This window comes from Dipodomys spectabilis, unplaced genomic scaffold (assembly GCF_019054845.1).
Source record: "Dipodomys spectabilis isolate Male_0828 unplaced genomic scaffold, ASM1905484v1 ptg000297l, whole genome shotgun sequence".
In the NCBI taxonomy this organism is placed as follows: Eukaryota; Metazoa; Chordata; class Mammalia; order Rodentia; family Heteromyidae; genus Dipodomys; species Dipodomys spectabilis.
In genome coordinates, this window is record NW_024870974.1 from 9,935,263 (window position 1) to 9,951,831 (window position 16,569).

General features: G+C 38.6%; 1 protein-coding gene across 2 annotated transcripts in view; it reads left to right on the forward strand.

Moving 5' to 3' along the window:
* Unc5c (unc-5 netrin receptor C) overlaps positions 1-16,569 on the forward strand; it is a 330,719-nt gene that overhangs the window by 208,579 nt on the left and 105,571 nt on the right. For both annotated transcript variants that reach the window (XM_042701804.1, XM_042701805.1), the window contains exon 3: positions 14,228-14,371. In XM_042701804.1, coding sequence (XP_042557738.1) covers positions 14,228-14,371 — 144 coding nt within the window. The remainder of the gene's footprint in view (positions 1-14,227; positions 14,372-16,569) is intronic.

Here is a 16,569-nt window from a genome sequence, read left to right on the forward strand (position 1 = left end):
CACATTCAGATACACATCTTACCATATGTTATTTTTCATGTAGTGTAATCATCTTGAAGTCCTCTCTCCTTAACAGAGAGACTTTCAAAAGGAGGTTATATGGGCTTTGTATGAATTTTAGAAGTTGATGCCTAAAATTTGGAAACTCTATTTGAACTTCATTCCATTTTTTTTTTAAATTTGAGTTGATCTGTTGCCTTTGCGAGAATAGAGGCTTCTCTCTGGAATACAGTTGTCTGCCAATGAAGATAAATGATTCCAGGATATAAATCAATAATTTATTTGATTTCCTTCTCAAAGGTACTTATTTCAATACCAGAAACTAGCTGTTTTTCTTTTTCAATATGAGACTGGCCCCAGGGCTGAGTGAAGGAAAATAGAAAACTGATAGAAAATTATGTAGCACAGGAAGGCTGAGCCCATCTGATAGTTCACAAGAGAATAGTTGCCAGCCAGTCATAAGACAATAGCAATTGCCCTGCTCAATATCCTTTTGCTGTTCTTCGTTTGTTAGTGTTCACAATTAATTCCTTTTATTTCACATTGACTTTTCAGTCTTTTAAGTACATGGTGTAATCTGGCCAATACATTCTCAACTATAATTACGAAATCATAGTTGGGCTGGCACCCTATGGTTTACACTTGTATTAGTAGCTCTTGGGAAGCTGAGATCTGAGGATTATAGTTGGAAGCCAGCCCAGGCAGGGAAGTCCATAGGAATCTTATTTCCAGTTAATCAGCAAAAATTCAAGTGGAAGAGCTCTAACCTTCAGCAAAAACACTAAGGGATGGTGCCTTGGATCCCGAGTTCTCACCCCAGTACTAATACAAAAAACAAACAAACAAATAAACATACATACCTAGTTGGGTCAAAGTTCCAGACTTAGTTTTAATTTCTGCCTTGACTTCCACTCTAGCATGAGGATGTGAATCTGTCTGCTAGCTGAGTGATTGTGCTCATCCACTGTACACTCAGTTTAATTTCCATTTTTCTTCTTGCAACTTTCAAATAGAAATGAGCACTTGATACTTTTTTTAGGCTACATGCTTGGTTCCCATTTGTTTCAGTCTATTGTGATATACAATCATTATTATTGCTATTTGTCTACTTTTTGGCAATTCCGTGTTCACAAACATCAATATTACTGACCCCAAACACATATATACAGAAATACTCTATACCATATTTGCAGAACTATGTATGTAATTTTAATTTCATTTTATGTCATGAGAAACATTTTTAAAGTATGAATTACATACTGTATAGAAAAGTTAATAGCATGTACATATTCAACAGACATGACCTAGAAAATGATTTCAAAGTAAAGACAAGGAAATATTGCACTAAGTTTTTTATTGTATGCGAGCAAAGTTTTTGGTGTACTGAACCTGAACACAAAAACATTCTTCTTCTAGTTAAAATTCAGAATAAGTTTTTATCACTCAGTACTCCTCTTTAAGTGGATGGATACAATTTAATCAACAATTGATGTGCAAGTAGATATATACATGTACATTTTCAAGTAAGTTTTTTATTATGGAAATACTGTACAGAGAGGTTACAATCACATGAGCAAGGTAATGAGAGTACATATACATTTGTGTTGTATGGGTGTGCATTCACAACTCCAGATTCTGAAAAGAGGAAATCAAGCCCCCACCCCTTGCAGGCCCACACAAAGTCTACCACAAGAAGCAGGTGTCCAAGGGCTTTCTTCATCTAGATTACTTGTTGCACGATTGGGATCTGAGGACAACAGTAGTGGTTGTGTTACTATGGCAACTGCCATGTTCCCAGAAACCAGGCTGAGGCCATCACTTAGATTTTCAGAATGCTCACTCCAACATGAGAACAGCACAAATGTTAAGAGCTACAAAAAGTGTATATTTTTATCCAAACCTATGGATGAAATATGATACTTTGAAGAAGACTCTCCTACGCTTTTTTTTTTATCAGAAAAGCACATTATTTAACAGTTTTCAATTACAATATGAAATAGATTAAGTATCATAGTTCAGGAAGTTGTCTTAAGAAGCCATTTCAGCTTAGGAGGTATAGTCAGCTTCCTAAAGAGAATACTTTTTTTTTCCTCCCCAAACTTAAATATGGTTTGTGTTTTGTGTTTTTGTTTTTGGTATCCAGACGTACAGAACTACATAGATAGAGATTTGGTTGATTTTGATGATGAAATGGCTGAACTGCTGCTCTGTTATATCCCGTGAAATCTCACATTGGTATTTGAGTTTCTGTGATGCTCATCATTCTCGCAATAATTTGCTCTGAATCTTAATTATTTTCTCTGTATATACCAAGAATGTTTGGTACCTGTAAATACCTAATGGAGAATTGTTTTAGATTAAAAAGACTCTATAGCCAATAAATGATCTGATGCTAGCACTCCAGGAAAGAGGACTTGACTCTCTCTCTCTGCTTCCATTTTTATCATTGTTTCCACACACCATCCATCCCGAATCGTATCTAAATCAATTTCTCAATCCCTTCTTGGTATACATGTTAAAATAGCCAGAACCTCTAAAATTAGAAATATAAAATCAGTGTGTAAAATATGAGAGTGCTAGTTTTACAAGCATTAGAATATTTTAAGGAGCAGGAGGAGGAGAATGGGGAGGAGGAGAGGGAGGAGGTGGAGGAGGAGAAGGAGGAGGAGAAGATGGAGGTGGATGAGGAGGGAAGAAAGAATAAGGAAAAATAGGAGAGGAAGAGGCAGAGAGAGAAGAGGAGGAGGAGGAAGAAAAAAGAAGGAGAAGGAGAGAAAAAAAGAAAAAGAAAAAAAGAAAGAAAGAAAGAGAAAGAGGGAGAGAAAAGAAAGAAGGAAGGAAGGAAGGAAGGAAGGAAGGAAGGAAGGAAGGAAGGAAGGAAGGAAGGAAGGAAGGAAGGAAAGAGAAGACAGCGCATAGAAGATACACATACAATAAAACACATACAATAAAAATAGTTCTGATTTGGAAAGCCTTAAATTCATTTCTCATTTCATCAAGCATGTATCATAAAAATCTCTTCTGGAAGACATTTTCCATAGTGTGTAAGCGAGAGCAAGAAGGAACTCTTAGTGTAGGAAAAGTCAACCCTGGCTATACTTGACAATCACCATGGAGGATGTTTGCAAACAGTTGTGTCTTGGCCCTAGCCCCAAAGATAATGGTTTAATGGGAAACAGAGCATAGGCTTTCCTTTCTTGAAGTTGTCTAGTAATCCTAAGGTCTAACCAGGCTTGAGAAACCGGGAAGGAGAGAGGACTTTGTTGTAAGACCATAGTGTAGATAACGGAGACATTCTATTCACATCTTGGACTCAAAACTCAAGTTCTTGATGCCAAGCTGTAAAGACTTGGTTGCACTGAATAAGATCCCAGGCTAGAGGGAGCAAAAGAGGCAAGGGAAGGTTGAGAGAGGAAGGCAGGCTCTACTATTTGCTTGAATTTCCCTCTCAGTAAATTCATCAAGCCCCTGGGTGGATCTGTGGGGTGCAGTTACATGGTATGGAGGCCCTGCACTCTTCAAATCCTTTCCCCTGTCTCTGCCAATTAATCTGCTCAAACTGAGCGAGGCCAGCCTCCTAAGAGAAGTAGAGGAATTCAGGCTTGAATGAATTACAAATCTCTCTGGGAAAACCCAGGGGAATGTGCTGTACATGGCAAGCCCAGGATGGCAGGGAATGAAAGGCAGGCCTCTTTGTATAATTACAGCCTGGACAATAGCGGCCTGTCTGTGAGATGACCGGAGTGGCTATAAGGCTGTCCTCCCCACACCAACACGGAAGGCAGATGTGAAACCAGAAAAACATGGACAGACAGCCACCTTTTTTTCCCTCACTCTTTTGCTCTGTCAGATTCTTGAGGCCCACTCTGAATAGGGAGACGTGACAGTACATGCCCCTCGGTAGACTCTTGATTTCCTGAGCCTATGCAATGAATGAGCACAAATTTGGTCCCCGAAGACAACAGAAATATATGTGTGACTCTTTCTGGAGACTGGTAGTCTGAAATCCAACAGAGCCAACCTCCCCTTCCGCTAATGACTCCACAAAAACATCCTGTTCTTGTCTCTTCCCTCTCGTTTCTCCTGGCTGTGCTAGCATTCCTTGGCTTGGGGCCCCACCATGGTAACTCCTCCCTCTGTCTTCACATCACTTCTCCTTCTTTGTCTTCTCTCTAGTCTTTCACAAAGAAACTGTTGCTGGATTTGGGGCACATTTGGGTATCCTGAGGTGGTCTCCATCTTACTACCCTTACAGAGAAGAGGTGTACAAAGATCTTCTTGTCAAAAAGGTCATGTTCATAAGTTCTAAGAACTTGAACATGGACTATTTTTTTTTCTTTTTCGGAAGGGAGCATTAATAAGCCCACTACAATCACCAAGCCTGTATCAGGATGGTGCCAATGGAAGGTGATGGTGAAGACAGTGAGTAGAAGTGGGAGACATTAAAAGGAAAGGCATTTACCTTGCTGGTTTTCCTTATTTGGCCTGTATTTAAGCCGTCAGTGGAAGTATTCCCTAATGTTTTTTATAAGCCTTCTAGAGCCTCCCAGCAATCTGCTAGGTTGTACTCTGAGCCAGAGACAAGAAGAGTCACCAAACTCTGGGTATTGGTTATGTTCCTCTTGTGCACAGCATTGTTGCCAACCCTGTACAGAAACAATCATGCCATCTCAGAGGGACCTGAAAATTCTCCTGGCCACATTTCTCCTGCAAATTCTTTTTCTACATAGTTGCCAAAGCCAAACTAAAACAGCCAGTGCAATCAAAGCTCTTCACTTTACAATTTGCTCTACTGTACACATGTAAGTGCCCCCCATACACACACACATACACACTCACACACACACACACACACTTATTTTTTGCTTGGCCTAGCAACACAATGGGAATGTAAACAAGTTGTTAATGCACTCACTCTCAGTTGGCTTCCCAGATGGCTTAAGTTCAATAGATTTTTTTCCCCCTGATTTCCTCAGCTTCTTCTAGCAAGTGCTAAACAGCCATTATGCCTTTTCCTGCACATTGAGATTCATCTGCAACCACGAAACTGCCTCCAAAGTACTTCAATTTTGCATGAGCGCTAAGCTGGGGACTGGGAGACATTACCAGTGCTGAAGGCCCAGATCATTAGAAAGAGCATGTAAATCCTCTGAACCAGAAATAAAAAGTGCAGAGATTTCCTTTGTGAAGTCCCAACTGCAGCTTTACGTAGAATATGAACCTTTGGTGAGATTTTATGAAGTCCCTTTTTACCTTCTCAATTTTATTTGCACTTTTTTATGGTTTTTTTCTGTCTTTTTTGCATCAGCATAGGTGTTTTAATTTTTCAAAGCAGTGAGCTTTACATCAGGAACATATGAGATTGTAGTCATATCCCACCATTATTTTCTTTCTAAAACTCCAGGTTTCTCTTCATACTTAATATTCTATGCTAGACACTGGTGGCTCACCTCTATCTAATCTGGCTTCTCAGGAGGCTGAAATCAGAGGATCATGGTCCTGAAGTCTGCCCAGGCAGCAAAGTCCATGAGACTCTTCTGTCCAATAAACTACCCAGAATAACTGAGAAGTGGCACTATGACTCATATGATAGAGTGCTAGACTTGAGCAGAAGAAGTTTAGGGAGAGTGCCCAGGCCCTGAGTTCAAGCCCCAGGACCAATGTGTGTATGTGTGTGTGTGTGTGTGTGTGTGTGTGTGTGTGTGTGTGTGTATTCTATTTTAAGGTACTGATGAAGGACCCTCTGCATGATAGGTTTGTAAAACAAACCTGAGAACCCACCGAATAGCAAGAAACTTGGAGACATTAGCTGACATTGAAGAGATAAGAACAGGCCAGGTGCTGGTGAGTTACTCCCACAGTCCTAGGTACTTGGGGAAGCTGATATCTGAGGATCATGGTTCAAAGTCAACATAGTCAGAAAAGTTTATGAGACTCTGTTCTCCAATTAACCAGCAAGAGGATGGAAATGGTAAACCTCTAGTCTTGAGTGGAAAAAGCCATTTTAGAGCATGAGGCCTTTGGTTCAAATCCTAGTACCGGCATACACACTCACACATACACACACACACACACACACACACACACACACACACACACACACACACACAAGCACACATGCAAGCATACAAGATATATATGAAAGATAGAAACCTTTATTGTTTAAGATGTAGTTCCTTTAGATGAAATATTTGTTCAAGTGTTAGATCATGAAGTGAAACTGAAGTTGACTCTAAGGAGACAGTCTGAATCACTAAACAGGAAGAAGTAATTCTAGTCTTCTCACTTTTCAGTAGATCCATCCCTAGAAGTCATGTGTGTGTAGATTTCAAGGTGAACATACTTTTATCAGCCCTTGATCTGCTTCTACCTCTGTTCTCCTCCCAGTCTGCTCATCAAGTATTCCAGTTGCAAATTGAAAGCCTGCCTGTGGCCTACTGGAGCAGTCTCTGGAGGTTCGCAGGGATGGGCTGACACCCTGAAAGCCTGCAGCGTTGCATGCTGTGGCACTGAGCCAAACCCCACTACTCAGATTGCCACAAAAAGCACCAAGGATGGAAAGGTTCCCTTCCTCATGGAAGACTACCTTTACAAAACATTTTTTCAGTTATAAAACCTTTTATCAAAATCTATCCTATAACAAAAAAAGGTCCTTTTACATAATACTCTTATAATTATTTCTCTTTTGCATGTATGTATGTAATAGGCAAGGCTAGGATTCTGGGAGTGAAAATCTGGTTTATCATTGCATAAGCAAGTAGAATCTAACAACTTCAAGTAAGTAGACTGATAATAAGAGAAGAAGTAAGTGCCTTTTAACTCCTAGGTAGAAAGACAATGCTAGGTGACTATTATGTATATAATAGTCACCTCTGTGTACTGTCTATATGATGTGTCCTTCTGCTGAAACACAGTTTGGCTTTTCAGCATGGCGTACATGGCCACTAGCTAGAGTGTTCCTATCCATTAATTTCCCTTTGCTGAGCACAAAGCTAATCATGACCATGTCATCATCTTTATTCATGCTAGTATCATTGCATTAAGCATTTTATTTGTCTGTCATGGGGTGTGAACCCAGGGCCCTGGGCACTGTCCCTGAGCTCTTTCTCAAGGCTAGTACTCTATCATTTTGACCCATAGCTCTACTTCTGGTTTTCCGGTGGTTAACTGGAGATAAGAGTTTCACAGACTTTCCTGCTTGAGCTGGCTTTGAACCATGATCCTCAGAACTCAGCCTCCAGAGTAGCTAGGATTACAGACGTGAGCCGCCACCTCCCTTCAAACATTACTCTTAATGATCACATACTTCATGACTCTAACTGAATGTGCCACATTGTTTGTTTCCATCTTCTGCTTTTAGAAACTGTCTATCCATTACAGAATGTCTTTGGAAAATAATATGTTTATGTGGTATATGTGTGTGTGTGGTAAGAGAGAGAGAGAGAGAGAGACCAAAACTGCCTGGAGATATAAACAGACATATGGACTGTAGCTATTTGTCCAGTTGGCAATATTATTCAGCTTTACAAATACCTTAGAAAACTGGTGATATTGTAAAAACAACAATAATGACAACAATAATTTTTCTTTCTCTTTGCAATGCAAGAGTAGAAAGCTGTGAAAACATGTCAAATTACAAACAATACACAGAATCCATTATCATTCTTCTAGTATTTGTTGTTGTTATTATTGTTTTGTTGGCCATAGGGCTTGAACTTGGGGCCTGGGCATTGTCTCTGAGTTTTTGTGCTCAAGGATAGTGCCCTACCAATTTGATCCACAGCATCACTTGGGCTTTTCTGAGTGGGCTGGCTTTGAACCATGAGCCTCATATCTCAGCCTCTTTAGTAGCTAGGATGAGAGGCACCCAGCTTGTTTTGCTTTTTTGTTTTTTTTAATTTATGTATCTCTTGTAAATCATTCAATGTGTTTGACTTTAAGAGAATGATAGTAGTGAGTAGACACTATGACCTAGAATTTCACATCAATTTATTTGTTCAACATTTATGATGGAAATGATATTATGAAAATATTGTGGACCTAACATTTTGAAAATAATATTTTTTCGCATAGAAAGTAAATTCCTCTCAGTTCTTTAACATTTTAAGCATAATATTTACAAGAAAAACTGCTTAAATATTTGAAGGTCCACAGAATTAATAACAAATTCCTTTCTATGTACCATTTTTTTTTGTTTTAATAAGAGCTAAATATCAAATCATGGTCAAAAACCTCCAAAGAATTATGAGACTTGTTAGGCATTTTCTTTACCCATTTACCTACTATCTACTAGACATTGAAAATCTACAAAGATCTATGTTGTCTCTATTATTGTAGGATTGATGAATTTGTAAGAATATTTACATATCACAAAAAAGATAGAATGGCACAAACAAAATATAGTGGCTAATTGATTTAGAACTTCTTGTGTTCAAACTTCATTTCTAATTTAACTAACTTTATCTGCCTGAGTTGGCCTTGAACTCTGATCTTCCAGGTCTCAGAATCCTGAGGAACTAGGATTATAGGCCTGGCCACCAGGGCCCAACATGCTTTTATTCATCCTGATCTCAAAGATAGAAAATGTAACTTGGACAAAATTATACTCATAATACAGAAAACATACCATTCATTTCAACTCCTGATTTGCACAAAAATAATTTCCTGTAGATCAGGTAGCTTCTGTATGAAACATGACATTGAAATTCAAAGAAAATATTGCAGAGAATTGAGAAATTGTATGTATGAAAAAGGTATTCCTTTGCTTCTGTAGTTTACTGTAAGATAACTTTATGTAAGATAACCTACATCTTAATTGTAAAGTACTGCCTTATGAGTTATCATATTCAGGTTATTATAGTGAGAGTTAAAGGCTGCTAAAATAATTATCAGTTTTTCCTATGATATGACATCCTTTTAAATAAATAATGACAAGGCATTTTGTGATTCGATTTACATTAAGACATCTAGAACTGATATGTTTCATATTTTAGATCATATTAGTGAAAACTAATAGGATTAGTCTGTGAATGAAAGCATGAAAAAGAGACCACACTAATTCAATAAGGCATTGTAATATATTCCAGAACACCCTTACCTGCAACTTTGTACATTTCCCACCAACTCATGTCCCAACTGTGAATGTCCTGTAATGAGATTTGGCAGAGCTCTGCAGCTCTTCTGTCATTAGAGAGATTGCTAGAGGAAGCTAAATTGACAGGTCTGCACAACATGATGTCTTCAAACTTCCCTTTACCATGAGAAAGATAAAGTTATTGCAAGGAATGAGAATTGCAGCTCAGGCTTACATAAAATCTAAGTTTAGTGTTGGCTTAAGATGATTTTTAGTGAAACATTCAGAATACTATCAAAAGCTATAAAAGATGCCCTCATTTGTGTGTGTGTGTGTGTGTGTCTGTATGTCTGTGTGTCTGTGTGTCTGTGTGTGATTACTGGGCTTGAACTCAGGGACTGTGAATTGTCCTTTAGCTTTTCCTCTCAAGGCTAGCACTATATAACTGAAGCCACAGCTCTATTTCCAACTTTTGATGGTTAATGGGAAGATAAAAGTCTCACAGAATGTTTGGCACAGGCTGCCTTAGAATCCCAATCCTCAGATCCAAGCTTCCTGATTAGCCAGGATTATAAGCATGGGCTACCAGCATCTCATTTAGGATGATCACTTTTAAAAGATGTTTTAATAAGGAGGTATTAAGTTTTGAGTTTATCTAAACAACAAGATACTTGTAAAAGACAGCTGTACAAGTTTTGATCTAGTTTACATTGGTGCAACTTAATATCTCTGATATTAGTGGACTTGCTTCAGTACCTGTGACTTAGCTTTCTGTGGAATATAGATATCATTGTAAAGTAATTATACAATAGGATTCATCATGTATTTGTGATCACTTTATAATAATATCCTAGAAAAATAGGACCAGGGATTTAGCTTAAAGGTAGAGTTCTTGCCAAGCACACACAAGGTCCTGAGTTTGACTTTTAGCACAGCAAAAAATAAGAGAAATAGCTTCAAAGAATACTGTTTAAGTTTATGATTCTGGCCACTATTTTGAAAAAAAGATTTTTTTTGCTGACGGTAAAGGTATAAACATCGATTGCCATGTTATGCTGCAGTATTCATGTATGACTTCACAGAGATCCAATCAGAAAGCTGCATTTGCATCTGGATGTCTATATTTATTTGCAACTCCCTGCTAAGAAGTGCAAGCTCATGTGCTACAAGATTCTTGCTATCACATGCTAATTACTTTCTTGCATTCAGTCTCCCAAACCACAATGAATCTTATTAGAGAAGCAAATCACTGCAAACTTCAAACAGCATGCATCTTTGAGATGCCACTATTAAAGGAAGCGCTATGATGGGAAATCTTTGATATTATCAGCTATGATGGAAACTACACATTTGTATTTTCGTAAATCCGGTAGATTGCAGCCTCTCCCCCACCCTTAAATAACCTGAAACCAATTTCAAGTTCCCAAATGCTCTTCAAAGCAGCCTGACTTGGAAGTAATGTTGATGGTATTTCAAATTTCAAGGAAGCTTTTCTGTTTGTTTCCATCTCAGGACTTCAAGCAGACTTGAAATTTCACTTTCAGAGAGAAAAAAAAAGTAGGACCAACTTTTACCTAAACACTAAACTGGGGTCTAATGAGCAAAATATTGTTATGTCACGAATTTACTTGTATGTGTTACCACGTAGCTGAGTTTGAATAATGCAGCTGATTGTAGGGAATTGGAAGTTTGAGTGTTTAGACTCTTCATGTTGCGATTCTTTCTTGCTCTGCGCTGTTGACCAAAGATTGGAATGTAAACTCTAAGCCAATATAAACTCTAGGCCATGTGACAAAACAAATGTACACAACTGTGATTCACCCATCTCCTCCTGAATGAGGTGTCTGTGAAGCTAAAGGCAAAATTCAGTGTGTGTTTTTAACTTCAAAGCCCACAAGAATCCTGGACCACGTAAGTCAGAACATTCATACTATGAATAGCTGCTGCTATAGGAGAGTTGGGTCTGTGGCTTCTTAAAAGGCTTCAGACTTGTGGGCTAAAATATACAGTGGACCGAGTGTGGCTGCAGTGGCATTTAATTCGGTTTCCTGTAATTGCTTTTAAGTAAAAAGGGGGATGAAACCTGAGGTTATATCATCTGGGGATGCAAAATATTTGTATGTGGTTTTCATATCCTGAACCCGTTTGTTGCTGTTCTGCGTTTTAGAAAGGACCACTCTTGTTCGAAGGAAATATACACTAACTGTTTATCAGACCTTTGGTGACTGTAAATTTCTGGTATCCAACTTAAAGGAAGAGTTTTGTTTCCAGTAACTGAATTTCTGCATGAGAAGGGAATATATAAACAAGTCACACAGGCAAAAGAACATTAAACACCAGGGAATAGGGGGAAAAGGTAAAAGGGAGGGGAAAAAAGGAGACGGATTTAGAGGAATTGTACCCCCTCCTCCCACAGACGTAGATCTCCAAATACTGAGGTGATGAGAAAAACTGCAATAGGGTAAAAAAAGAGATAGGGCCTACAAAAGAGAGATCAAAGAAGGACTACTTGCTAGTAGTACTAGCAAAGATTCCAAACTTTGCTGTGAAAATTATTGTGATAATTGGATCTTAGCTAAAATAATAATTCCATTTTTCCCTAGAAGAGTGAGGAGTTGGGATATACCATTTGCTTATAAAATTTTATTCTGGATTTTTTATGAGTCTAGAAGAGTTGTTCATTTTCACAATATATATTTCTTTAATATATTTCATAAATTTTGGACCAGACAATTGTCTCCTCTGAAATCTTGTTCTGCTTTAGAATTACGAAGTCCATTTTCCTAGGCTCCTGTGTGGGGCCTAGTAATTTCTATGGCCAAAATACCATCAGAACTTGGCATAAAATACCATTTATTTTCTCACGAGACAGTAGCTACTTCTGTTAATTTCCCAGGATATTCTTACTCAGCTGAACATATGTTAGAGAATGTTATGGTTTACCATGTTTTAGAATTTCCAGAAGGCATACTTCTGTCACCTACAATCAAACGTTTTTTTCTTTAAATATAACTTTATGAAGCTTGTATAAACTCTAAGGAAATGATATATATACTCATGTGTTTGCACAACTATATATATATATATATATATATATATATATATATATATATGCACACTCATGTATCTATCTCAAGAGGTATATCTGACCATAATAAATATTATCTGAAAATACTTCATCAATGTCCACGACTATCAAGGAACAAAGCCAGAATCTTGTTAAACACTGTGATCAAAAAAGCCCCAATGTAACATGAATTAGAATTACTTGGAGGGACTGTTAAAATTCCATGAGTTGATAACTCCAAACCGAAATTTCTTCCCTAAGGATTCTGGGGGCAGACTGAGCGCGCACATCTCCAAGAGATCCCTGGGGATCGTGCTGAAATGGTTCTAGGAGCCATGTGTTGAGAACTGGTCTGTGGGGCTGAGCAATCTGAACTGTTCCCGTCTCTACCATGGTCTCATGTCACTATTTCTTGCGTCCAGAGCTTACTGTTTTTCACTTGGATTCTCAGCTTCTAGTTTTCTTTCTTACTTCTTTCTATATTACTATCCCTCTCTCCAAACTAACTTACATTGAATCCTCCATGCTAAACTGAGTTTTCTTGCTATTTGCTCTTTCCCTTATGAATCTCCTTGGCAACACTGAACAACAGTATAACTCATTGTTAAAATCAGCCCTCTTCACAATGCATAGCTGACCTTAGCACAGTTCATGGAGAGTGATCATTATTCTGCTTTAGTTCCCAAGTGCCTACCACCATTATCTTTTCAAGTCACTAATATTAATTTTATTCAAAGAATAAGTGAATCTCTGATCATATAAAATAATATTTTTCGCAATGAACTCCAAGAAATGGAAACAAAAGATTTTTGTTGCTGCTGCTGTTTCTGTTGTCTTTGCCTTTTGTCTTGTTTGTTCATTTATCTGACTTTGGGAGGGTAAGAGACGGGGGAAAGAAAAGGTGGGCAAAGGGTGAACAAATATAGCAGTGGTACTTACTAGACACTATGTGGAAAATGAACTATACAACTTGTGGTGGGGATGGGAGGAAAAATCTGGGAGAGAGTGAGGGAAAGAGTGATATGGTTCAGAAAGAAATGTAATTGTTACCTGACTTATGACATCACCTCTACAATAACAAACTATATTAAAAATACTAAGTGAGTAAATGGATAGAGTAGAAGGCAATTCACTTTATCATTCTTACTGTGTCTATATTTGGCCTCAAACAAGTTCTCTTGTCTTCTTGGTTTTCTGCTAGTTCTCTTCATGGACATTCCATTCTGGAAATGTGTCTATTCAGTCTCCAGGAGAGCTGGCATTTGCCCACATAGATTACTCAGATCATGTCTCTTACTCAATGGAAAAACGCACACTGAAAAACAAATCTCTGAAATAGCCACAATACCTTAAGATAAATATCCCTGAAATGATAATCCCATGGCTTGTTTTCAATGTTTGTTATTCAGGATTGTATAATACTGTGAAATAAATTCCAGTTCTTTCAGTGTTGTAGTTGGAGGCATTTTATCTTTAACAGGACATTGCAAATACAGAGACACAGTTGGCTTTCATGTTATTAAGCATGGAAACATTGAAATCATATTTCTTTGAGTAGGATGCATACTAGAGGTTTGTCAACTGAGGCTGGCATTTATTTTAAGAAAAAAGTATGTGCTAGTACAATTGAAACACAACTGTTCATTGTTAAATTATCACTATGATGATTAGTTTATTTTCTCTTGTCCTATGTGAATAAGTAGAACAATGTAGCCATTATAAAGCTATTAACAGTGCCAGGCTATCTTAATTACAACCTATATAACTGAAGCAGAATCCTTAGAAGATGTGAAATAGAAGAATACATTTGAATATACTATATGGGAGAAACACTCTTATTACATAGAGTCCTAGGTCCACTTCACTTTCATCGTTAGCCTGAATCTACAAGATTCGAAATAGCAAATCAAAGAATGAAAAAAAAAATGGTTGAAGCAAAGTGACTGGAGCCAAAGGAAAGCCAGAGGATGAGAGACAAGGTGTTGATCTATGACATCCATAAGGATCATTTAGGGGAAAACACATGGCGTGTTTTGTGGTTCTCAGTACAAGTCTTCTCTTGACTGAGTCTTCCTTCTTCTCCTCAGGTCTCATTGTGCGGGAAGTGAGCATTGAGATTTCAAGGCAGCAAGTAGAAGAACTGTTTGGGCCCGAAGACTATTGGTGCCAGTGTGTGGCCTGGAGCTCTGCGGGCACCACAAAGAGCCGGAAAGCCTACGTGCGCATTGCCTGTGAGTCGCTGCCCATGCCCAACTTGGGTTCAGGACCTGATGCAAATGTAGGGAAGATTAAGAGTGGGGTTGATCTGCCATCAAAAATTTAAAAAAAAACAGCAACCCTGGTCAAATTTCCTGGGTAAAGACTTTTCCCCGCATTCTGAAATTGAGCTACCTATTCCTTTTCAGTTACTTTTAAGACACTGAGTGTTTGTCCTCTAAGAACTTGAAAGAATCAATGCTTCTTCCAAAACAATTGCATCCCACCCCCCCCCCCCCCCACACACACAAATCTGCTGGCAATCAGGACAGGGGAGAAACAAGCATATTCCTTTCTTGAGTTGAGTCTGCCAGTCTCCTAGGGTAATGTTGAATAGTGTTCCCACTGGAAACAGAGATATCTGAGGTCAAGATTCTCTGCTTTGGAACTGTTCTCGAGGTTGGAACACACCAGGTCCTGTTTTCTCAAGTGCCTCACAGTACAAAGATGTATGAGGTGGGGTGGGGTGGGGAAGTTTGTAATCCAATCAGTGTCAGTACATGTTTTGGATAAAGTGGCAGATGTTTGTTCATTGACAGCCTTCTCCAAGCCCTGGATGGGCTCATTTGTACATGATCTCCAGGAAGGATAAGTTTTCTGCTCTTACACAATCTTTTGAGTGAGCACTGTTCACCTCCGGAAGAAGAGAGTCCCTCCCACCCATCCTAGGGTTCCATGTTGAGAAACTTGCTCATGTAAGAGGCAACAACTGAAATTCAGGTGTTTTATTCTGTGAATCTCTTCCCATTTCTATATTTCACTAAGTTCCATTTTGTAGTTAACACCTCTGTACCATGTCACTGAGTCTCAGCACTGACTCAGAAACAGCCCTGAATTTCCACTCACCTCTCACGTCTCTTCTCCTTCCTCTAGATGTGAACAATCAGAAACCCTTCCTAGGCCCCATGGCTCAAGTCTTTTCTCTGTTCATTTCTTCCACCATGCTATCACCACTGATGTCTTCCTAATATTAGAGGTCTTATTTCCCTACCACCATCATTTCCCACATCACAGAGACTTGTGGTATTAAAATCAAAATTCCTTAACAAAATACCAGACACAGAGCGGCTTAAAGCAACAAAAATTGCTTCCTTGTGGCTTTGAAAGCTAGAAGTCCTACATCAAGATTTCAGCCAACTTGGGTTTTCCAGTGGCTTTGCTTCATGGCTTGCAGATGGAACCTTCTCATTAAATCCCATGCCCTCTTCCTCTGTGCACACATCTCCAGTGTTTGTGCATCCAAATTTCCTCTTCTCATAAGGACACACATCAACTTGGATGAGAGCCTGTCCTAACAACCTCATTTTAAATGAGTTACCTCTTTAACTGTCTTATTCCCAAATATAGCCACAGCCAGAAGTACTGAGGGTTAGTGATTCAACATAAGAATTGAGGGAAGGAGGTGGGCACTGGTAGCTCAGGCCTATAATTCTAGCTACGCAGGAGGCTGAGATCTGAGGATCAAGGTTCAAAGCCAGCCCAGGCAGGAAAGTCTGTGATACTCTTATCTCAAAGCAATGATCAAAAAGCCAGAAGCGGAACTGTGGTTCAAGTGGTAGAATACTAACCTACAGCAAGAGTTCAGGGACAGTACCCAGGCCCTGAGTTCAAGTCCCAAGGAAAAAAAAAAATAAAAGAGTTGTTGAGGAAAGGGATAAAGCTCAGCTTTTATCAACCACATTTCATTGTCTACATGTCCAACCCGTGTTTCCAGTTATGGCCTCTAAAGATTTCTAAATGCTGGATATCCTAAGTTAGAAATATTCTCATTCCCAGGTCTCTCAACTATTGTTCTTACCTAAGGGTTTCACCTGTGCCTGACTTTCCTTCATAATTATAAAAAACAAACAAACAATGAGTGTTTACTCTGTTCTTGGACAGTGTGTTGAGTACAGAGTCTAGATGCTAGTGAAGAAAGTCCAACTCTCATTATAAATCATATACATCATTATAAATAATGATTAAGTATGAGCACACTGTGTGTTCTGAAGTAAAACAAAGTAGAAAAATGGAATCTTTGATAAGAGGGAGAGTGGTCAAGGGAAGATTTCCTGAGGAAGCTGACAACTGAATCCATCTGCAAGGCTGGTCAGATAGAATAAAAGAACAGGAGTTTGTATTATGAGATGTTTAGGAAGAGAGGTAAAGAAGGGTCAATCATTTGAGCCTTTTG